The sequence below is a fragment of the Zonotrichia albicollis genome, chromosome 3, assembly GCF_047830755.1.
Source record: "Zonotrichia albicollis isolate bZonAlb1 chromosome 3, bZonAlb1.hap1, whole genome shotgun sequence".
NCBI classification, from domain to species: Eukaryota; Metazoa; Chordata; class Aves; order Passeriformes; family Passerellidae; genus Zonotrichia; species Zonotrichia albicollis.
In genome coordinates this window covers 104,301,840-104,327,550 of record NC_133821.1, presented here as the reverse complement: position 1 = coordinate 104,327,550, position 25,711 = coordinate 104,301,840, and the positions used below count along the sequence as shown (strand labels likewise).

The 25,711-nt window shown below is 35.4% G+C and overlaps 1 protein-coding gene across 3 annotated transcripts in view; it reads right to left on the bottom strand.

The window, feature by feature from the left end:
• PHIP (PHIP subunit of CUL4-Ring ligase complex) overlaps positions 1-25,711 on the bottom strand; it is a 110,307-nt gene that overhangs the window by 25,496 nt on the left and 59,100 nt on the right. For 2 of the 3 annotated variants that reach the window (XM_074538337.1, XM_074538338.1), the window contains exons 17-27: positions 23,649-23,874; positions 20,621-20,758; positions 19,417-19,600; positions 18,731-18,854; positions 10,811-10,951; positions 9,958-10,034; positions 9,055-9,286; positions 5,994-6,113; positions 2,275-2,382; positions 1,692-1,816; positions 1,411-1,493 (exon numbers count right to left, since the gene is read on the bottom strand). In XM_074538337.1, coding sequence (XP_074394438.1) covers positions 1,411-1,493; positions 1,692-1,816; positions 2,275-2,382; positions 5,994-6,113; positions 9,055-9,286; positions 9,958-10,034; positions 10,811-10,951; positions 18,731-18,854; positions 19,417-19,600; positions 20,621-20,758; positions 23,649-23,874 — 1,558 coding nt within the window. The remainder of the gene's footprint in view (positions 1-1,410; positions 1,494-1,691; positions 1,817-2,274; positions 2,383-5,993; positions 6,114-9,054; positions 9,287-9,957; positions 10,035-10,810; positions 10,952-18,730; positions 18,855-19,416; positions 19,601-20,620; positions 20,759-23,648; positions 23,875-25,711) is intronic. The other variant, XM_074538339.1, reaches the window with a different exon arrangement.

The window sequence follows — 25,711 nt, the reverse complement described above, 5'->3', positions numbered from 1 at the left end:
GCAAATAAGAACCTGTAATTTTAAATGTTATGTTCGTTTCTTCTAAAAGGATTCATACAATTATATAAATTTAATATTAAAAGATATAATAGATATACAGATATTCTTCCCCAAAACAAAGCCAAGACAACAACAAAAATTTCCATTATTTGCATTGGAAGCTTGATAAAAGGTCTTGGTACTTCCAATACTTTCTGTGTAGCTTGGATTTATTCCAGACTGGAAATTTCTTGAAATACAGCATCAGCTCAGGAAGCCTGGCTAGGCTGTTCACAAACAAACTATGGCAATCATTCTGCTGCTGCTGCAATGATTTTGTGCCAAAACATGGCATGGCAGAGGAGGACAAGACCACAGATCCATAACCATAAGGAAAGAGCAAAGTCTAGTGACCTATTAGTAGATCTTCATCAACCTTGTCACTTATGAGAGCTTTAAACTGAAATGATCTTGGAGAGGAAATCAAGGTTTACATTTCTTACTGGATCACAAGTCTACCAAATTCCCTGTAGGACTGAAGATGAGCTGTCTTTCAGACAACATAGTGCAAAGTATGAGATGATATGGAACTTATTCCTATGGCATCATGTAATTTATACATGTAAAGTAGCCATCCTAAGGATACTGCAGAGGCATACAACCTAAGGATATCAAAGGACAGGAGATTAATTCATTCCACAGCTGAAAGATGACCTTTGTCATCATATGGAAAAGATGACTTGGAAATAGATCTGACTGGAGGACCTACCAGTCATGGGCATTGTTCCAATATCCAGTACTCCAAAATAACTGGGCACAGGCAAAGTAAAAAGAATCCAAGTCATTCCCTCATCACTTGGCAGCAAATTATAACTACATACACTTCAGTGAAGCTAAACCATAGGGTTTAGAAAAGAATTCAAAAAGGATAAGAAGATGGAAAGAGCATTCTTTTTGTACAACCTAGACATCAATTTGCAATTTTTGAAAAAGTATTCATATGTTTTCATCAGAAATTTCAGAAATTGATAAAAAATAATCCTAGTAGCAATGCAGTTGTAGGAGGGCCTTCAATTAAAAAAAAAAAAAAAGAGATACAAACAATATATAGGCTACAAGAAGTTTTCAGCTAGCAACAAACACCACATTCCTAAAACCTATCCCTAACTATTCCCTCTGCAAATATACAACTGATATTTTCTTTGCACTTTCTTTTAAAGATCACCTGCAATATTTAGCTTGCTTGCTGCCACTTTGGTCAAGGACTATGTAGAACTCTCCAGCTAACTATGGGCAGAGTTTACTCTCTGACTTCAGTATAGCATTAGGATTTCTTTACCATAATCTACTATTAAGAAAGCTATCATGAAAATAGGTAGACACTTAGAAAAACAAACAAAACCACAGCACACAACTTTCCCCACAACTTACCTATATTCCATCGCCTATGCTTTGCATCATCAAATTGTTGCCTCAAAACTAGGAAATCTATGACATCTGGCATATCATGGTACCTAATTACAACAGAACACACAACTATTAAGCAATAAACCAGCAAAAGCATAAACAACATGAAATTAACACTTCAAAATCAACACTTGAAAAGCACAAGGCAATATTTATGTAATCATTCCACTTTCAACCTCAACACCCCCCCTGGCCATCCCCATCCAAGAAAACCCCTAATTTGCATACAGTATTGCTTTCCTTACTTCATGGTGAAGGCTCCTCCAGTCAGTTTACCCGTATCAGGGTCAAGAAAAGCTAGTTTAAGACAGCAGAGAGTAGGCAATCCCACTTCATACTTAATCCCAACTATTTTCATCAGCTCTTGCTCCTAGAATAAATAAAATACTATGTACCATCACTGAAGTTAATTGAAATACCTTTCTGCAACATGAAAACATGGGTATACTGAATGCACTATATTTCTGCCAGATCATGTAAAAATCAAGAATCTGAAATTTAGTCTTTCACAACGAGCTATCATTTCACAATGCAATATGCTTGAAAAATATTTTGCTATGAAGTATAAGCATCTTATCTGCTCAAGCTGATACAAAAGGTATTAAAGTTTAAGGATTGATTTCATTTGACTATAAGTCAAATTTTTCCCCTTATCTTACAATATTAAGAGCACTAGATTTACTTGTATCAGGGACTTACTTCCAGTTAGGTTTGTTTGTTTGTGTTTTTGTTGGTTTTTCGGGTTTGTTTGTTTGTTTATTTGTTTGGGGGGGTTGTTTGGGTTTTTCTTATATCAAGTTAGAAACAAAAAAGAAAAAGAAGTCATACCCGCAATTCCATTTTATGCCACGGTTGTTTCTTGGGATTAATATTATAAATTTTGTTCTTCTTGGCCATTACAACGTATGCTTCATGACCTTGTCGGAAATAGTAAACCTAAAAGTGAAATGTGACAGTTATCCTACAAAGACTCTGTGGAGCTGAAATGCTAAAAAGTCACTGTCGTACAATGTGTGTACTTTCTATTTCATCAACTTTTCAGTCTGTTTTCCTGCCAAAGTCAGGAGTTCTCAAAATTTAAGTGGAGGAAAATTAAAAAAGAATTATTATATAAAATTATAGAAACATTTACAAAAAAAAAAAAAAAAAGCAGAAAACACTTAGAACATTATCTTCTGTATGGACAAAATACCCTAAATTACACATGAGTGAGGCCAACAAAATCACTAACAAAACCATCCATTTATCATTGCACCATAGAGCAATTAAATGGCAGCAACAACTAATCTACCTGGTTAGACATCACTGTAGGACAGCCCAAAGTTAACTATCAAGTATCACTAAACTCACTATCTAGCTAATCTTTTTCGAACAAGAAATATATTCTAGAAGGAAAAGTCTCTTATTGTTCTGGTAAGATTTTGGTGTTTGCTTCCATATCACTCAAAAAGTAGCCTAACAAATGCCTGAACAAACTAAAATAGACATTTCCAATGCTTATTAATATTTTTAATCCTTCTAGTAAATATTTCCATGGTTCAGACACATCCAGTCTAATCCAGTTCTGCTTTGATCTTGTTGTATATATCATACCACATGGATGAATGCTTTTATAATAAGCCATCACTGTAATGAGTTAGTAAGCTGAAACCCATTAACATGTATTCAAGGAATGCATTTGAAATGCGAAACAGAGGTTCCCCAAACTAGTTAGAACAAAGATCTGATAAATGGCTGTATTCTTGGTGCAATTTATGCCAAATAAAAGATCCTCTTCAAGTGTCCCAACATGGGATTTACATCTAATTGCGCAAAGGAAAGATAGCTTTAATGTAAAGGTCCAACACAAAAAGAAAAAGCAGAGCAGAAATCACTCAAAGTTTTAAAATGCACAAATCAACACACTAATATTTGTATTCCTACCTACTTGCCAAAGCACTTGTATCATAAAACATTATAAAGAAATTTTTGCCAGGTTTCTACATTAATGAGTACTGAACTCTTAGTGCCATGTGTCAATTTTTTTTTAAAATTAAGAACTCAGCACCACATTTTTTTTAAAATCCCTGTTTTCAGAGTATTCAATATGCATAATATCCTCATAGGGACAAAATATCCTCATAGGGACAAAGCAAAAAAATACAGCAGCTACAAAAGGCATGAAAGCAGTGAGAATCTCCTAGGCAATGTCAGAATCTATCTGTCAGGAAAAGGAACAGAGGCTACTGAGACACCTCTGAAGGCAAATTTATATTACACTCTCAACATTGTGATGATTGTTTCCCATACATTCCACTGAATCAAAACAAAAAAGTGCACAGGCTACAAACAATCTCTGCTACACTCAGTGTTTCTGGTAAACCACTACATAAATTCAACCCACTGTTTACAGAAGTAAAATATTCTTTATTTTGCAAATGACTCTAAGCATTGCATCTTCTGGCAGAAGAACAAACTGCAAAGATATTTGTGAAAAGAAAAAAAAAATTCATATCTTTTCCCAGGAAATAATATTTTTATGCTTGATGAATTCCTGCTTCTGCATGTTTGTTGTAGTACCAGACAAAACTGGTTTTTATCATGTTAACGGCAGAACACTCCAACAAACATGCCTGGTATTTGGGTATTCAGACAGCAAAGTTGCAAGCCCATCTCTCTGGTGCGTTTCCACTATTCCTCAAGTCACAGGGCAGAGATCTGTAAACAGCACTATTCAGAAAGGGAAAAGGGATGGTATGTGCTATTCTTGTACCCTAAGTGTAACTAAATATAGCACTACTGTTTTTTTATTACATGTTTGTACAGCTTGAGAACAAATTTTAAATATACCCCTTCCCAAATCTTATAAAACATACCTACCATCCAACAAAGTGTTGGAAGGCCACACAATATCGTTTCTCATAATATTCCTCTAATTAAACCAACCCTTTATTTCTGTGAATGTCAAAAGTAACTTTCTAGATGAATACTTTCTTTTCACATATTCAGCAAATCTGGGGAAGGCAAGTATCAGAGATGGAATTTCAGACAGAGCAGCTGGATTACAAACATACTCTCAACTGGAGCAATTATTCCTACTTTCTAGGCACAGGACACAAAACCTCCTGTTTTCCCACATAAAGCATTTTCAGCAAAGGGATGTACTCTACTTAGATATTCCTAGTACACACTGTACGTGGTATTCAGCCGGTGCCAAGTCAAACACAACTGTTTATCTTACTAAACCAATATGATGTTAAAGTCTCCTGAGCAGTATGGTACTGATAAATCCTTGGCTGCTTCACTGGATCCAGATGGTATCAGGCACCAAATATATTTATTTGGACTTGATCTTTTGAACAGCAGAGTCTCCAAAACATGCTTCCTGGAGGGTATCAATCCATAAGTATTCTCTCTAGCTGCAAGTCTCAACTTGAAATGCTCCTTCCCTCCCTCACTAGACTTTGCTGATGTAATTTTTGCATAACTGTGCTATGAACTGATCAGTGAAGTGATCCAGTAAAAACAAAACTGCTTGCACATGCAACCTCTGTTCCTGATTCTGTTTCTGAGGTGGTGCCCACAAAAAAGCTTCAGCTTGGGAACAAGGTTAATCAACTTTGCCACCATGTCAAATATTTCTCCAACAGCATTCTAAAAGTGTGAGCTATACAACAACTCTGTTTAGTAACTCAGAAAACATGCTGCTCCCCAAATAGACAACACACACTGCCCATTACAGCATAAGCCAGCTATTTCCTCTTATTTCAACCTGAGGGGGTTTTAAGAAACATGTACAGACTCTGGCTTTCAAGATTGCATTCTACCTAACACTACTTATTCTTAGAATGCACTGTAATGTTCACCTGCTACATATTCTAAAACAGAAACTGGTGCGTATACTTTTGCTACTGTATTTTGAGACATCTGGGTCATTTACAGTCTGGTTTGTATAAAATACATATATACAAAACTTTTCTCATGGTTTTCCATTGTAAGAGATGAGCAGAAACTTTTTATATCAGGAACACAAGTGATAAGGACAATATCAGTATTTTTCTTCAAAATAAATGAATTTTTTTTAAAAATGACATCAAAACAATCATACCAAGCAAAAAAACTCACAACCCTCCCCAGGAGGCTTGATTCCTGGGGTTTTCTTTCAAGTCCCAAACTGAAGTATGTTTTCCAGACTTAATTTCATATCCGATTTCTTACCTGTTTTTCAGGATCCTAAATGCTCTACAATTAAGGAATACTTTCACAACATAAAGCACCTCACACAGCTTGTCTACAGGTGTCATAAGGAAATCCACACACTGAACAGCATACAAGAAGGAACACTATTGCAACAGCAGGGAGCAATAAAATAAAGTTAAAGCAACACTATGCAGAATATTTTCGAAGTATAAAGACGCAAAAGCAATTTTAACCAGATCAAAGAATGTTTTTAAGAAAATCTAAAATATTTTGATTATAAGTCTCTGGGGGAAAAATGCACAGATGAAAATACAAAAGGCAAAAACAAACTGAAAGAAGCAAGGACACAGAGGCAAAAACTACAATACCTCATCTCCCATCTGTGGGACAAACGGGCACCGCCGAGGAACAGTGTCTGTAATCCATGCTGAAGGCAGCCATTCCTCCAGTGTCAAACCATTTTCTGCCAGAACTCCTACAGCCAGCCTCTGAAGAAAACATAGAGGATTTGTACAAAATTATTGTTACTGTGAGGATTAATCTTAACTGCCTTTTGAGATTTTTTAGGGGGTGTGTGAGGTAATTATGTCTCATGCCCAAAAAGATACAATGGAAACATGTCATTCTCTTGAACCAAATTCACATGGCTGCATTGGCCAAAAAGGCACTAAAATTATACAGCTGCCTCCAATTCAGGAACCTTGCACAAAACAAGGAGGAAGATTTATGAGGTAAATCATGTGAAAATTACCTGGATTGGGCCCATCCACATTTACTATATTTACTATAAAGTGCTACGCAACTACATTTTCAGAATGCGTTTCCACATCACATACTTGTAAGCAATGACACTCAAGGCAGTTGCTCATCCTAGGTGCACACTGCTTGTCTGTATCCAATAAGTCAGATAAAGCAGAGGTTTGTACAGCCATTCAGGCAAGGCTGCTTTGAAATTCCTAACAGGATCTTGTGTGTGTGTACAGAAAACAACCCTGGATATCTGTACAGAAATCCACTGCATACAGCCACTGCTGGAGGACTGCATCTCCAGACTGCAAGTAGGATATGCCATGTGTAATTCCATTACACCAATTCAAATGTGGTTTCACATGACAAAAAGCACTGTGATGATTGCACCAGTGACTATCACAGGAAAAAGCATACATATAGTAAAAAACAAAAGCCCACAAAAAAAAATAATAGAGCATCTCTACTGTAATGAGTCAATAACATAGAAGCACTTTGTGAATTCTGAGGTTCAAGTAGGTCTGTCTTGCAAAAAACTGATACATTGCATCAGAGCAAAGTGTCTAGCTAACTGGTGAATTATGGGAAGGCAGAACCTTCGCTTATTATAACTTTACACATTAATCATCAGTTGAAAACATTCTGGAACTGAAGTCTGAAGTTAGTTACTCATCAGGAAGGGACTATTCCAGTGATTTTATTAAATAATTTCTGAAACTTTACTAAATCCTTTAGTAATTAGTTCCACTACCTGACTGCACTCTCAAGTGTGTTTGGGGTTTTGAGCTTTCTGTGTCACCAGGTGCAACATCTCACTGTAATAAAACAAGGAAGGAAATCATTGTGCATTTATTCCTTTCTAAACCATTATAGTTTTATACAAGCTTTTTCATCATATCTCTTCCAAACTCTCTCCCTTCTAAGAGTCAGCCTCTGTGTCTGAAAAAAAAAATATTCAGCACTTTTGATCTTCCTGGGTGATCCTTCCTTGTCTTTCTTTACTGCTGTATCATTTTTTAGATTGATTTTTGGTAGAGGAGGATTAGAAATGTAAGCACCATTCAAGATCATTAAACCCATGCATTAATAGAGATGAATGTCAATTTTCTCAACTCCTTTTATAATTTTTAAGATTCTATGCGTGGCTACAAAGACATTCAGAACTTCTTTCCTCAGTTGAAAGACCTAATTTTGAATCAGGATCAGAATGAGGAAGAACTTTCTACCAGAAAGGCCTGTGAGCTCTCTGCTCAGTAAGGAGGTCAAATGTCCACCACAAGAAACTTCAAAGACTAACATCTGTCAGGAATGACAGGTATAATTAATGCTACCAAGGGATAGAGGAAAGAGATGATTTTCTAAAATACTTCCAGCCTCATATTTTCTTCTGACTCAAAAATAAGCAGGTCAGCTTTTAAAGTCTGAAATATCTAGCCCTGGTACTTTTTAAATTAAAGATGTCCCATATCTCAATAACTGGGACTAAAATGGATGCAAGATTCCCAAAACACTCTGGTTAGTTTTAATCTAAGTGGAAATACTAGGCTGTCAAACAGTTTTTTATAATAAGAAGCTAAACTAGAAGTTTCAATCATCTAAAAAGTCCCCCAGCATCTATTTTTCCCATCTGCTTTCTTATCCCTTCTGATACCTTCTTTTTCTTTCAGATTGTATGAATAGCAATATACTATTAGTATTGACAGTGCAACTAATGACTGTGTACAATACAGAAAAAGTAGCCAAAAGAAAGAAGAAAGATTACCACCTGACATCCTGTATGCCATACCAGAGATTCACAGCTAATCTGACACTGTGCCAGCCTCTGTGTTCAAACAGCTGTTTTGTCAGTCTACCTTCTAATGAGGGCTAAGACACTGAAATAATTATCTTAAAAAATGCTGAGGACTCCTAACCTAATAAATAAACAAAATACAGGTACTTAGTTTAGATGATACAGTTAGCTTCCTTGGGTACTGCAAAAAATAGAAGCTTTAAGCTTACAATAACAACTAACATCTACCAGATAGACCACTTCTGCTCTCTGTAAAGAAAGAAGGAAGAATGAAGTTTTCAGATCTAACAATTAAAAACAAAACAACCTCTGAAAATCCACACTGAAAATAACTAAAATCACTGGAAATTTCTATGTACTGATATAAACTGTAATTACATTATATTAGAAAGCAAACAAAATACAGACAACAACAAAGTCCTGATCAAGTCATATTTCTCTTGATGGAGTCAAAATGACAAGCATAATGCAAATATCATATATCATAGAATTGACAGAAAAAAATTACACGGTTGTGCAGATCTAAAAAAAATTGCAATTATATAAGAAGACAAGTCAGCACAGCTGTAAAAAATACTGGCACTTTATAACAATACTCAGTTGTATTGGAAGTTGAATACTCTACTTCCACAGAAAGGAAGTTTCTGGTGTGAGCAAGGATAGTGATAAGGACATTAGAAGTGCTCCTTACATCAAATGTATCATATTCAGAAAGCATATCATTATAGTTACCTGTCTTGCAAGAGGTCTTTAATTACCATTTGTAAAGAGTAAAAGTCATTATGTGTTTTAAAATTAGACAATATTAAGTTGTATATGTAACTGAATCATTCATCCAATTATTTCTAAGTCAGCTGGAACGAGCAACCTGTAATACACAAACATCTAACCTTTTGTTTTCTCTCTTTGGGTTTCCTCTTCTTTGGTGATGTTGATGGTCCATCTTTCTCCTCAATACCCTTTTTCCTTTCCTTTTTAATTTGCTTCCTTTGTTTTTCAGGTCCTTCTTCATCCTCTGAACTACTTTCTGCTTTCTTTGTTTTAATTTTAGGAATTTTCTTTGGTGGTTGCAAATTGATTCCTGCATCTGCCGTCCAGTCAGAATAATCACTAGAATAGTCACTATATATGATATAACAAAGAAAAAAGAAATTAAACCCCAAAGTTAAAAAGTGCATTGGATTACATAATATAACCCAATAAAAGATTGCAGTTAACAGTCTAAATAACTACAATGTTTTGATAGTTAAAACCCTGATGATTAAAACCCTATATTCTATCTACAATTTAAATGGGAATAAACCAAAAGCCCTGACATCATTTGGTCTTTCAAGAAACTTAACTTATAGCATCCCTCAAAGTAAATACTTTTATTTACTTCATCAATTCAAGAGGATAAACATTGAAGTTTGGATATTGTTTTCAAGACTTCTGGTTTTGAATATCTTTGAATGAAAAAATAAAGGACGCTCTATTTGCTCTTTAATTCCAAACCAAGGATCACAGCTCAGACTGAGCACCAAAGGAAGCTGCTACTACCTGCCTGAAGTGTTTGTATGCCTGAAAAGAAATACCTTCCTGCAAAACAATTCTCCTTCTAGCAAACAAGGAAAAACCTTCCCTAAAATTTAGTTAGCAACGTGACTGCAAATTAAATCCTTAAAGTTTCATGTTCTTGTTTACTTTTTCTTCTAAATCTGCACAAGTTATTACTCATTAACTCTTTACAGCAAATATTATTAAAGATTTCTTAGCAGTAATTTTCTCTGTATATTATATATACCATCACTTACCTAGAACTGCCATCACTGTGCCATGCTCTTTCATCATCCTCTGATGTTCCACCACTGGCAACAACTACTTCCCCTTCCTAATAAGGAGAGCAGAGGGCATTGGGAAGGGGGAGAGAGGGAAGCAGAGAAAAAGAAAGTATTTTCTTTAAGTTATAATATATGACAATACAATGAAAACTTTTCTAGGCTTTATATGCGTTATAAACATCTGGTATTCTAGAAGCTTTATGTTAAAAAGGAATTTTAGTTTGCAGGAAGTTCCTTTACTTTAGTGGACTTTATAAAGAAGCATGAAGATATCTGTGCATGGCCAGATGCAGTGTAGAGCAACATTTTTCATCACCATTTGAAAAATTAGTTTACCTTCTCAAAAATTACTTTTAATATCGTATTTCCAGATCTTTTTAATTCCAAACAAAAACCCCATATGAACATTATGTACTCCTCACTCATTCTCTGCCATAGCTACAGAAGCACAGAATAATTGAGGCTGGAAGGGACTTCTGGAGGTCATATTATCCAACCTCCCTGTTCAAACAGGGTCACCTAAAGTTGGTAACCATATTGCTAGGCCACGTGGGCAGTACTGACTAGTCTTACAAATTGCACACATACTTTAGAAAATACCCTTACAAATGAACATTTTTCTCCTTTGTCAATTACTTTTTAAGTTAAACATATACAACAGCATGTGAAAACCTAATACAACATAATTTTTCAAAGAGGTGAAAGGAAACGCCCAATAAAAAATGTAACTTGAGTTTCCACTAAAAACAAGGTTTCATTCGCTGAAGCAGGAGCTTTATGCACAGAAATGGAATGTGTAAGACTGCCTCAAGAATAAGGCTCTTACATCTGAAGAACTTTGTCCATTTTCCAGCTCTTCAGCAGGCCTTGCAGTTTCTTCTGCTGCATATCTCGTACGGTAGTTGTGCTGATTGGCTGCTTGTTTCTTTGAGTCACTAGCATCTAGTAAATTATCATGAGAATGGTTCTGTGAAGATATAAAAGTCAAAATACATAATATTTGAGTATATATTTTATTAATGCATAGCATTTTCTTTAATAATACTATTCCAGGAAGCAATTTTTGGATTGGCAAAAAGTTACAAGTCCAAAACAAAGAGCTGCTGAAGAAAACACTCCATATGCATAGTTGAATGAATATAAGCACCAAACAGTTCTGTGTATTCTGGAAATAATTAAATTTCTTCCCAGACACAAACACAATTTTTAAATCTGCAATTATTAAAAATATTCATTCTCTGAAAAGTACATGTCAGTTAATAAGGACTAAAACATAACTACTGATAGGCTGCTAAGGGTATGTAAAAGCTTAGAATTACACTAAAAATGGCTAAGGAAAGAAGACTCTTAAACAGAAGTCCAAAGTGTTACTTTGCAGCCAAGCAGTCAGATGTGTTAGAAAAGAAACCCGTACAGTAATACATCCTTAGCATAGAGATGACTGTTAGAAAATACAGACCTTTAAATAGTATGATGATGCATTGAAGAATTCAAATGAATGAGTCAGTTTGAAAGGATATGAAGCTTAAAAGAATGAAATAAAACTGTAATTTAGAAACACTTCATGCTCCAGCATTAAGAGATTTTGTTCCTCCTGTAGAATATATATAATGCAAACACTTGCTCTCTACATCAAGTCTACAATCTTGTCTTAGTCCCCAGTCACTGGGAAAAAAACCCAAGAGTCATGATCACAATTTCAAGAGTTTTGTGCTATTTTTTTTTTTTTTTGGCATGTATAGTCAAACTTCATCCTAGTTCAGATCCAAGAAAATAATTTCTGGGCTCATTACTAAGTGCCAGAAAATGAGGCACACTTCCTTCTGTTCCACTATTATCCTCCTGCCACAAAGAAAACCTCGAGTATCTATTAGGTGCTGATAATAGTTAAAAAAAAAAAACCAGTCCCAGACATGAAGAAAGCAGAACTGGAACAAAACAAAGAAAGGCACTAATATTTTGACAGCCTTCTAGTAGAGCAGACTGCTTGCACCTATTCCTTTTGATTTTTTTTTCTTTTGTACAAAAAGAAAAGGTACAAAAGAAAATACCTTTTCTATCATGTATGATATAAGCTGATTCATTAGGTTAAATTTTCTTCTTGAGGAAAATAACTCCCACTTTTTACAGTAAAAGCTGTACTAAAACTTGGCTATAAGATTTAGTTCTCCTTAGCCACAACAATCATCATTAAAGTGCAGAAGTCTAGTAACTAGTTTTTCTCCCATGCTCCCTGTCAGAAGATACACACCTTTTGCAGGCATGACTGCAACAGTTCAGTAAAGCAAGCCAGCACACCACTCTGTAAAGTTGTGTTCCAGTTTTCATCAAAGCACAGAGGACCAACATAAACTGCTCCATACTCTTTTCAGTGAACTTCTTTACTGTGTTTCTGTTGTTCTGTCCTTCTGTCTAGTTGGGGAAGTTATCACTGACAGCACAGTTACCAGAGACACTTCTAACAGGACTGCTCAGCTATCAGCATTTTAGCATTGCCTAAGACTTTTGAGACCTGGGGCACTCATTCCTCCTTCTGGATTCAAACTGGCAGTGCACAAGGGATCTCCTCAAGCTGCTCTGACCTGACCCAGAACAGCTCCAAGGCAGCCCTGAGCCCAGTGGCTGAGCCCATCCCACAGCCTTCTGTCCTTCAGCCTTCTGGGGCTGCTCACTTCTCATCAAGCTCTCAAGATGCATTACCAAAGCAAAGAGGTCACAAAAGCCAGTGCTATAGTAACTTGTTTCTGCTACTGCACTGTGCCTTTTTCACCATAAAACATAGTAGGGACATAGCAGGGACAACAGAATGGAATCCCATAACCCCAGTGAAAGAAATTAGTCAAGTATCCATCACAATAAGGGGGACACATTTTGCAGAAGCTACGTTACAGCTTGGCTGTGATGTTCATGTCTTCTCTCTAGAAACAAGAGTCCTAAAATCCTTACCTCCCTGTTTTTCTTCAGAGGTGAGGTTTCTCAAACAGTCATCATAAATACAGCTTTTCTCTACTCAAACAGAACTACAGATGCTTGGAAAACTGAAGCACTTTGCATTACTCTTTGGTTTTGAAAAGAGTACTTTTCTTTTGGCAGTTCAAAGCTTGAGGGAAAAAACAACTCCCCAGCCCCTCCACCCAATCATTCGCGCATGGAAAAAAGCAATACCACTGTATAAGTACTGGGTCATAGTGATGCTGTAAGGAAAGATACAATGTCAAAACAAGAACAGAAAAAAAAAAAAAGGAAAACAAAACCACAAGTACTTATCCATGAGTAACAGAATGATAGAATGAAGTTGGAAAGGACCTCTAGATGTCACCTTGTCTAAACGCACTGCTCAAGCACGGATGAGAAAAGTGGTCCTAACGTATACAATTGTCTCATCTTGCCAAAAAAATACATTTTAACTTCATTCCTATTCATCTTTACTTTTCAAAATCTGAAGAGAAGCTGTAAAGGCAGAACTTTATTTATTTGGGGAGGGGTGGAGTTGAATGTGAAAGTTTGACTATAAAGTACAACAGGTTTATTTCCAACAAAATGTAATTATCACCAGCATGTTCAAGTAAAACTGAGGAAACACAGCTGATGCCTCCTCTCCCTCAATATAGAACCTAAAGAAAGAGCTTGAAATTGTACTCTCAACTCTAACAGTAGGCTGGGAAATAAAGCCAAGATAACCTATGATTTGAAGTTCAATCATCACTTTCTCTCTAAACACTTTGATGAGCAGTAATATATGCTGACAAGTACCTTGTACCTTGTCCAAGGCTTCCAGTCAGTATCAGAGCATATCTATTGATACAACAGAAATTACAGCTCCTGACAGAAGTTCTTCTGTGAAATAAAGATTATGGCACTTCCTGTATTTGAGAGGGATACTGGACACTGCTGGGGGTCTTGGTAACATCATTTGTGAGAGATACAGTGGAAACCCAGTGATGTCCTGACAATTGAGACCACACTGCATGCTAGGGTCCTTATGACTCTGACAGCACTGGGAAGCACAGCTTTGCTGCAGTCTCATACAGGGCTGAAGTAATTTTGGAAAGCTTTGTCTGTAGCAATTTCATGGTATTTCTTAACCAGCAGAATCTATTTTTTATGTGAAAATGATCCTTCATTCCTTAAGCCCACAGGAATTAACTTCTACTAGGAAGTTTAACAGGGGCAAGGCACAAGCATATGCCCAGTATCAGAACCCCAACATTAAATAGGTCTCTTGCCCTGGCATTTTCTCTTTGGCTAAAGAGCACCCTTCCACACTCTCCTCAAGTCTGATTCAGTGTCGATAATTACTTAGTATTTACTCTTACCACATCACATGTATGTAAAAAAATAGTAAGAACTGTTCCAAAAGCAGTGAGATAACAGACACTAAGCACAAAGAGCTATATTCTGGAGTTTTAAATTATTTTCCTCTTAACATCTTGCTGATTTAATTGGAAATACTGTTTAAATAACATGTAAGTAGAAAAACTTATTTCTGTGGAACAAAAATAAGCCACTTTCAGCAGAACAAAGTACATGTTGCTCCTACCTGGGTTCTGTTAGTTTACAATACAGTCATTTGCACCCATCACAACAGAGGCTTATACCTACTTTTGTCCATCCATAACAATTTCCCATGTTAATTGGCATCACATTTCCACTTAATGATAATGAGGAATATTTCCATTTTTGTCACATTTTACTAGGACACACATCATATCAACCCTCTAGTGTACAGAAATTTCACACTCTTAAACATTTATTAAAATGCTCTAATCCCAGTAGTTTAATAGACTAACCCTCTTAAGTACTTGGACTGGGAATATTTACCTAAGAATGTTATTTATCTCAGTTTTCATCTGCTCCTGAAAACAAGTAATTTGGAATACAGCTCCATTTTGAAGATGTAAAAAAACCATTCTATCCTCTTTCATTAATGTATTGGGGGTTCAAGTTTCTGCTGTTTGCTTTTTTTACATGCTTTTGTTTAATAATAGAAAAAACTCTAATCCTCACCAATGACTTTGAAAGTCAAACCAAGTTTGTCATTCAGCCTGCAGGTCAGTTATACTAAACACTATTTACTAAAAACTATTCAGGTCAAAATACCCCAAGTTTTAAGTTTCTCCCCCACAACTCCATTAGTCCCTTAAGCAATCAAATACAAACACTTTTCTGTATGACCTGTGTCAAAAAAATGTGGGCTTTCAATGGCAGAACACTTCTGTGACTTCCATTTAAATTGCAGATATTGTTAAAAAAGAAGGACTGAGCTATAATTTTGTACTACTTTTAACACACCCTACAATGACCCTGAATTAAAAATTAGCAATAGGACTTTGGAATCTCCTCAAAATGCAAGTACAGCTGCTCTGTGTTCTTCCTTATTGACCTACACTTCTGCTTGCAATCCAAAATGCTAATAACATTCATTCCTGCCCATCTTTTCATTTTACTTCAGTATTTTCAACTTTTTTTCAGTTAGAAGGGAAGAAGGAAACAGAAGAAAATATTATTTCACCATTATCATTATTATCTGAATACACCTGATAAATTGTGGAAGTTGATATAAAAACCAGTATTTCCTACTGGTATGAATTACAACTGAATTTTCCTATGAAGACAATGTTTTAAATACAAGCCTTGTTTTGCTCTGCTCCCAGAAAAGCTGACAGTTCTATAGAGTGAGACATTTTCTACAATTCTTGGTGCTGTAGTTCTTAGGTCTAGAGATTACTGGAAGAAAATGTCATGCCCTGTATTTTGCTGGACGTGTTCCCCATCTCCTTTAGCTCATAAATTCTCTCATAAAACCCATAAGAATTCCCTATGCAATAAGGAATAGTCTTGCAACAATACTGTAGTATAACTTACAAGGAATCAGTATCAAAACCTACTGGATATTCTCAAAGAAAAGAAAGATTTGCAGTGTGCTTTCCAGTTCAATCTTCAACCTAACACAGTTTGTATTTCAAGTCACACTGCCACTGTATAAGAACAGCAACAGAAGAAGAACCATAATGAAGTTATAATTTCTACTATAATTTAGGGTTATAAAACAACCCTAAAAATATTGCACAACAGTTTTTGGATTGCAGTCAACCTTGTTTCTCTTCCCAGGTGTTTATTTGAATTTATTGTGAACACTACAGAAGATGACAATTCCAATTCACTATTCCTGTTGCTTTGACACTCCTGAGCAGAAGTATAGCTCATGTTCACTATAAGCAACAACAAAAATCATAAAAATCCTAAAAAACAGTTAATTCTCAGTTGAATTGTGAGACTCAATCACTCAAGATCAAACATCTTTTACTTCTTGAAACGTGCTTATTTAAAGCCCATGGGATATCTACTTATTTCTGAATCCCTCTGAGATTTTACTCAAGAGGATCTGAATTAGTGAACTTCTCAGCAGTCTAAGTCCTCCAAAAAGAGATGTATTTAATGAAGAATCAGCTATGGAAGAATACCACTTTTTTATTCCAAGGTGTTATAAAAAAGTATTCAGTAAGGTTTATGAAGGCTTTAAGTGTTCTGAAAGTATTACTAAGTATATCAGTAATGTTTATGTAGAAAATTTACTGACATACTCATATGAAAAGACCACAGTTGCCTGGGGTTTTTCATTATTTTCTCAGAACAAAAGTAGAAAGTGACTAAAGGATTTACCAAGTTATCTCCCTCACATTCTGAGAAACCAGAATCCAGTCACAGAACCCCCATGTGTAGATATATGAAACTGAAGAAAGTTATTCCTAAGTAGCAGTTGCTCTGAAGGATTTCAAGGACATAAATATCTGGAATAAAAATACAGGGCCCAAAAGATCCAGTGCTACCATTATAAAATTTTTTTACCATAAAAAATGTTTAAACAGGATTTTAAAAAAATATTTGCTTTAAGTTTCTTTATTGCAAATATATCATAAAAATAATTGCTAAAACCACAGTGCTGGACCAGCTAGCCAATTCTATTAAACTTTTATGTCCAAATGATATTTTAGAAGAAAACTGTAACCCAATTAGAAATTTAATGGTAATTTGGTATGAATTCACATTATCAGGAAGGATCTTTTGACTAGGCTGCAGCAAAAGACAAGGAAAAAAAAATAGAAACCCTTAAGCAGTGCAACAGTTAAACTAAACTAAAAGAAATTCTATAATTCAGCACCAAAATACATTCCCTCAAGACAGGAAAATATTTTGTTAAATGCAAATTTGTCAGGCCCATTTGCTATTATTCCCAAAAGAAAAATAAGAGTTAAAGACCTCTGATGTCCTGGTATTTCACTAATGAGTCCTGTCATGTGGCATAAAGTTTGGAGACAAAAGTGAACAAATTTCTTTCAGTGTATCTTGGGAAAACACACAATGTTGGTGCCTGCAGAACTGAAAAGAGTGCATCAGGATCATTTTTTAAGATAGCAATGCATTGAGATTTTAATGCAAGAAAGAAATTGAAGGAAAAAGTAGGAAATAAATTAAAGAAATTTAAACTTCTTAGGGAACTGTGGGCAGGGGACTGTTCACATCACTTCTTTTGAAATATTTACTTTGGCTGGGTATGAAAAATGTAGCAAAACAATACTCAAATTTAATATCAAATATAAAACTTGATCATTTCAAATTTACACTATTACATATGAAATTAATTCATTATTATTAAAAATTACAGAATCACTACAAAGCATCTGAAATTTATTTATTTTCAGATTGTTTTCAATCTCAGTTCCTTCCTTCACAGGCATAAAGTATGGTAGTCTAATGAATTAAGAGCTGTAGTCTTTTGCATACTTGTTCTTTTAATTTCATTTATTTATTTTTCCACCTTATATCTCATGATTTTTAGTTTTCAATCACAATTGCCACAATTTGCAGGTGTTCCTGAAAGCTGTTTTTACAAGCTTCGGTTTGAGGATGAGAAGTCTCCTCCATATTACGCATACTATGAAACTCAAAGCATGAGTTCTCCTTTACCATTGCTAAAATTTACTTCCTTTATTACAAAAACATAGTTGGCTATTTAGTTAGAAAAGCATAGATAAGCATGTGCAATTAATAGATAAAACTAATTTTAAACAAAGAAGACTTAAAATTCTTTCTGTAAACATAAAATATATAACTTTCAATTTTTGTAACCAGCAAGAATATGCAAGATTGAAATTTTCTGCAAGTCATATTTTTAAAAAAGCATGTCACTTATGACAATCTAATTCTTAATACAACTTATTTCCTTCTACTTAACCTATCCTGCTTTTATCTTTTCTGAAAATGTACTCCCAGCTCTAGCAAAAAGCATGCCTTAGATATAGCCCATAATAGCCCAAAATATGATTTTTAGGGTACTATGAGAAAAAATACCCCATTATCTGTTTGGAGATGCATTTAATCTGTTAAATTTAAGAACTGTGACTTGAGTTTTAATACAACCTTTCCACAGAACAGTTTGTCAAACAGTAGACAACAGCAGCAGGGTGTATTGATTAATAGTGACAGACTCCCTACAGCAAATCACGTCCCTAACGCCAGATTTGCAGGGATTTCTCCCCACTTCTGAAAGCAATCCATGTTGTTTATTATTAAGAACATATTGAAACATCAGTACAGACAGGCTTTCTCATTCTGGGGAGGCAAACTAACTCCCATACCCTGGTGTGTAAATTTAAAACCGAGAAGAGGAATATAAATTTATGTGATCCAACTTACTGAACATTTTATGCTTCATTCTATGATAAGGTACATGTGGACCACTTACCTTAGAGAAAGTAGGTATTTTGTTTTCTCTTGGAATGTGACTCATTATATGTTTTCTTTTCTCTTCTGATCGATACACCCTTATTTCTTCTTCTCCCTTTGCTGTCCTCCATTCTTCTTGCCTACTGAAAAAAGAAAATGGAGATGTTAACTTCAAAGGACATTACTAAAACAAAGAGGATCTATTCCAAACCAAGGAACAGACATTCAACATCTACACCATTCTTTGAGCAGCAGTTCTTCTGTTTACAGTTAGCATATGGTTTTAAAATTAGCTTTTTTCAAACAAAGTAAGATTTTCATCTTATTTTATTAAACTAGAGCAGCTTATGCTTGACTATGGAAAGTAGGTTTTTTGATTTACTGATTTAAATATTCATCATTTACTGATAAAAATTAAAGATCCAGTTCAGAAATCAAAATGAACTTCTGTGTTGTATAGGCAATGGAATCTAGTTGTTTCATTCTGTGTCATTCATTAAAAGGACAATTTTTATTCCTAATCCTTCTGGAATTACAAGATTTTTCAAGTGATATACCAACAAGTGATTTCAAACTGAAACTGACTTTATAAGAAATTTGAGATGATAAAATAGAAAACAAATGACAATGTGAATGGCGATAAGAATTCCAAAACCGTTCCATTTAATGAAGTTCACCACAGTAAAACTCTCCATCTGTGTTTACCTGGCCACACCAGAAGACAGTTCAGGCACTACCACCCTGCGGCTCCAAGCCACCAGGTCCCGCTCAGTGGCGATTTCACTTCTGGGTGCATTGCTGTGCATCTGACGCACACCTTCAATTTGCCCACTGCGCCTTAACCCTATATTTGGTGGGGAGTGTACTTCTGAGGTAGAGCTTACAGATCCTAAAAAGTCAAAAAGCAATAGTTCTTGATCTGAAATTCTTTGGGAAGCATTAGAAAAGAAAGACTTGGAAAGAAATGGAAAAAATTACTTTAGTTGATCTATTACTTCAAAAGAAATCATACAAACTGAATATAAGTATTTCAGCAGATTCTACAGTCATCATAACACAGCACAAACAGCTACTGGGTTGCAGCACCCTGTTTAAAAATTCACATTGAAAAGAAGCAGGTGTACCAACAATCTGAAGTGAAGCAAATGTTTGCTTCTTTAAAAATACCTTTGAAAACATTTATGCAAAGCTGACTATTGCTACTGCACTCTAGATCTGTATTATAAAAGAGTGAGCTATCTCACTGAATCAGTGTGTTCCTTAAACAGTCTTCTACCTTCAAAAAAAATGAAGCCTCAACCCTGGAAATTAGGAATCAAGCTGTAAAATTTACAGACAAAAACATAAAAATAACTAAACCAATCCAAACCAAAACCACACACACATGCAATAGCCTTCAAAGACCTACACAGTAGCAAAATATCAACATTTTTCCATATCCTTACACTCACAAGCTAATTCCTGCTTACTCTAGTGGATTGCTAACCATAATTTTTAAAGTGTTGAAAACTACTGAGTACTCTAGTACAAGACACTGAAACATGGAACAACTCTGCAGAGAAATAAGTATTTCCTTCCACTTTTCTTTGTCCTGTATCCTAATTTGAAAGAAGTCAGATTTCAAACAACAAGGTGGCCAGTTCCAGATTAAACAGTAGGGTAGTTACTCCTAAGGGAACACAGCTGCTGCATTTCCTTGAGTGAGGAGACAATAACAAAGATAAATCTGTAATGTCAAGAAGCCAAATATTTTGCAAAAGGCAAAAAAAACCAATGGGAAAGCTGTACTGTTTTCTACAGTTGCATACCTCCTTTCTATCCGTTCAACAAAATGCACAGATCATGACCAGTATAAAGGGATTTATGTTTTCCAGCTCCCAGCCTCAACACCCATTCCCCAGTGATCTACCTCTGCTTATCCGGCTGGTACTGCTGGTTCCGGCCTCCCCAGAACGCCTCTGGTCCTGCTCCTGCTGAAGTCTTTGAATCATGCTGTCCAATGGACTAATTTCTTGATTTGCTTGCTGACTAAGAACTTGATTCAATCCTGTGAAATAAAATATACAGAACAACACACAAAAGTAAATTTCTAGGAAATTAATGTTACAGACAGCTCATCTAAGTTTTAGCTTTGAAACAAGGTCAGAAAATTATCACATGTAGCTACAAGCTAATGCTTATTTTTCTAACAGCCATTTCTTAAAACAGGGTAACTTCTTTTCTTAATATATTTGAGAGCATTATATTTTCTAGAGCAGGGTCAAGATGACCACACTTCACTTCTAATAAAACGTTACATTTGATCAAGCGCCAGCAAGCCACAGAAGCTTAATACAACTGTTGTTTGTCAGCTCAGTCAATGCAAATTGTCCAAATGCAAGATTAGCCTGCCTCAAATGCATTAAAAAACACTTTATAAGCTTCAATGAAAGAACCACATCAAGAAGGTCTAACTGAATTAGAAAACAATTATCTATACTGTAGAAAATGAAGCAGTAAAAATGTTTAATTGAGCTCCACATGGACATAATGACTGCACAGATCAAGTAATGGTAATTTTCTTTGGTATGTAAAACAGTCAAGAAACCTCCTTTGGGATAGGTCTTGTGACTGGAAGATGGGAAACAGTTCTAAAGAAGTGATTACAAGGTGATAATACTGTTTCTGAGCAGCAAGCAAAATACACAGCACATAAGCATGAACAACACAAAACCTATTTTCATACTTACAATGATCATAAAAAAGTTAGAGAGGTATAGAGAAAAAGACAAGGGTTACAGTACTGATTCAAAAAGAAGTCAGACATCTCCACACAGAATAGTGAGAGAGTGGAGTGGAATGGTGGGAAGCTCTAGTCAAGAGAAGCAGAACTTGCAAAACTTTGTAATGAGGAATAACAGTGTTCAAAGAAACAAGATATAGAAACTATTTTTCCAGTATGATTCGAAAGAAATATCACAGTACAAACTGCACTTTGCAAGATCAAAGGCTAGATATTACAGTAATTGTGCTATGAAATGAAGAGCTTTGATTATGTGGCTGAACAGAAGCTGCTATCTCTTAACAGTATGCAGAAAAAAACATAAATATTTAAGGTAGTGCTCTCAGGCTTTAAAGGTTATTGAAGTCAACTTCCCTAAAGCAGCAGAACCTTGGAATAATAGAAAGAGCTCTGGTATAACTACAGTTGGATGTTTTCTGAGTCAGGTAAGTGAGACATTAATTTGCCAATCTCATTAGCAGATATACTGTCTACTGAGAACAATGGGAAATAATACTAATAACCCAAGAATGATCTTAAATAAGGAAACTGCTATCTAAACAAAATGAATGTCTCTATGTATCTAGCCTGTGAGACAATGCCTTAGCAAGAAACAGCAAGTGGTTTCTTTTTAAATGAAATAATGAAGACACTGGTGTATACTTGATTTTTTCAAAACATCTGGTTTAAAGGAGCTTCATGTTCATCAAGGCAGTAAATCAAGTATGACTATCTGAATTCCCCCTACTCTTAGAAATCCTTACAGAAAACTTAACAAGAAATAAATGGTCAGTGCTCTGAGTGAGATGCATCAAACCTCACAACAAAGCTTCAGAAAGAAAAGGAACTTTCTTAGTGGAAGGGAACATATAAACGATATAAATGTTGTTTAGGTCTGCATACAACTGCATTGTTGCTATATTGTAAAAAGGTAGAAAAATGTCTTGTGTCTGTCCATCACCTGTCAAGCTGATGGATGGCTCTCTGATACTAAACAAAATGCTATGGACATCATCTTCCTATAGGCATTCATGTGTCCTGCAGACAGACCACTAAATTTCGTTTTGTTGGGTCTGTGTGTAGAGTCTAACTTGTTTCAAGATACATTGAAGAATGTGCCCAGCACATTTTGAAATTTGGAGAATTTCACAATGCAATGGATTCACACTTTAGCTGTAACAATGAAATAAAGTCAGATCCTTCCCTAAAAATCAAATTTTGTTTCATAAGTCACTAACTAAGAACTTTACATCCACTAGGAAGCATATTTTCCTTCTTACAGTTGCTTCTCAAGTAACATTTCTTCTTGCAATTTTGGAGGAAATATGGAAATCCTCCCCTAAAAATGCTTAAATATTCACTGCCCTGTAATCTTGAGAACTACAAATAAGGATAAAGAGATTTTTTGGTAAAAACACTCTCAGTTACCCTTCCTGGAATGTCTGACACACCACGGGTTTAAGCATCATGAACATTTAAACTATAAAAATTTATAGGAACAGTCAGTTTTCGTATATTTTCAAGAATATCCAAATAGTTAACAATGCTTATTTTGAAAACATTTAAAGCTACTTTCACCAGTCACCAGTTTGCTTATTCATACTAATATCAAATTTGTAACATATAAATAGGCATTATTTTTCTATCCCTACCCACATGAAACACCTTTAGGCAGTTTCCAACAGCCAGCCATTGGCCCAACATATGCATGTTCTTCTCACGTCATGTGCATGAGAATAAAACTTACAAGGAACTTCCTACATTTTGTATCTTTTCAAGTCTTCAGTTCTTTAACCATATCACTGAAGCTTAAGAGATGTTCTTGTAAGTGTTACCTTTTCTAACTGATCTGTGGAAGATCAGTCTGTTTCCTAGCTTTTCTAAAGGAAATCTTATCCCAAAGAGATAACTGAGAGCTCACACAACATTATACATTGCTCCAGTAACGAAACAAACTCCAAACTAACTGGTGTTGTAGCATCAACAAGTGCCAACTTGGTTTCTGACAATGCTGTAAATGAAATTGTCACAAGCAACCAGTGCCAAAGGCATTGCAATTCTTCCACACTGCATGAACTACTATGCCCATAAATGAAGAAAAAGGACAAAGTGAAAGTGTAGAACAACTGAAGGTAACTAGATAGACTACTGGTCAGTGAAGTCAAATTTTCCATACCTGAAGATGTCACTCCCATCTGAGGAATAAGCTGTTCCTCCCTGCAGTTCTCACGACCAGGAACTAGTCTTTGATACCTTGCAGGATGAGGGTTGCCATCCACATCAACCAAAAATGGGGGAGGCATAAGGTGTGGAGCCTGCTGTGTCTGTTCATCCAGGACAAAGTTGTTGGCATCACGGATAAGGGGCCGATAATCACTATGAAAGAACATCTGATCTGCTATCTGTAAACAAAGTCATTTTGTAATTTTTTTTAAAGAACCTATTACAAAAGCATACAGAAGAGAACTGCCAAAAGTATTTTTAACAGTGGTACTCATGGTCAATTTTGCAAAAAACAGGGCTATAAGCTGATGTGTTTATTTCAGTTTAAAGGGGAAAATTTAATGACTCCATTATTATTTTGTTTCGAAGTACTCTTTTCTATATAACACTGCAAAGGGAATAATCCACATGTTTGAGGGTGGGAAGCATTTAAATAATAGGGGAATGGGGTAATATTTAACTACTAGAAGACATCTGAGCAAATACAGCATTAATGTATTAGTTTATAAATTTTATTCTACAGTCTGAATATATGAATAAATTTTCTGATAATAAAAAATTGTGTCACAGACTTATGAGATATGGTGCAGGCAGAAGACTAGGAAAAATATTTATTGCATGAGGGCATTGCCAAATATTTTAACATCGACAAAATATATATATTCTTACTATAATGCTAGATATCAGAAAAAGTTTCAGTTGATAAAATAAAGCCAAACTAAAAATTGAATTTCTCACTTTATTTCTTCAAAATAAAAACTGAAGTTTTCTTTTTTATTTCTGTCCATCTGCTCCTAATTTATTATAGACGACTTTCCACAGACCCTCAAGACTGAAGAATATTTTTGTCCAATTAAATATAAAAAGATGCATGCCCCATCCCTCGCTGGCACAGGTATCTCAGTATTGAGCAATAAGAAAGATATTGAAGTAAAAGGAGAAAAGAAAAAGCGAAGAGGAGAGAAGTTGATGCATATACTACACGTCCCAGGACCACCTACTGGCAAACAAACTTTGTGGCAGCTCATGTATTCAGTTGAACTAAATGAACAAGTGAAAATCAAATCATAAAATCATCATTCACACAAATTAAGATTTCCAGTGCAGTATGAAAACAATTAAATTATTGCCTCAATGCATAGAGATCTCAAAAAAATCTTGTCTTTGGAGCATGGAGAGAGGAATGCCCAAGTTGTCATAGAACATCCTCTAATTTCTGGAGAGTATGCTCTATCATGACCAATCCATAACATGGTTTCCAGTAATTTGTTAAGTAGAAATCAGTAAGGCAGAGATCATAGCAGCTACTCAGAGGTCTGGTCCCTCAATGATAAATGTCTCCCACCCTGGAAGCAAGAAGACCAGGAACAAAGAGGACAACAAACATTTGTCAATTACAACATCAGAAAGTGCATCCATATGATATGGATTTTAAAAAAAGAACTGGAACAAATCAGAGATATCATGGGCTCTAGTCCTCACAAAATCTCAGAAAAATAACAAGAAGAAATTTGAAAGATACAAAGAAAGATGCAATGGAAAATAATTCATCTCAGAGATTTAAAAGACTACTCTTACAAAATACATGTGGACAAGGTAATATCCCACTACAGTAAAAAAGTTGACTGGATGAAATCTTGCTGCCAGATTCTTTGTTAACAGAGGCTGAATGAGAAAGATAAAAGTGCTTCCATGTGTCTGACTGACAGAATCAAGGCCTGATGAACACCTTTGTTTCTTCATCTCACAATAGCTCAATATGATAGAGACAGAGGCCCCCTAGGAGCATTCACAACGCCTGTGAAAATCATAATACAATATGCATTACGTACACCTAGTATAAGTCTTCCAACTAAGTACTTCCCACACTGAGAAAAAAAGAGTTTTAAATGGCAAGGTCATACAACCTGGGAGTTTTATTATGTTGTCTCTTGGCTGTACAGTGTAGTCTGCATCCCAAGTTTTGTGAGCAAAGGGAAGACCTGGTACAAGATCACAAGGGACTTTGTTGCAATT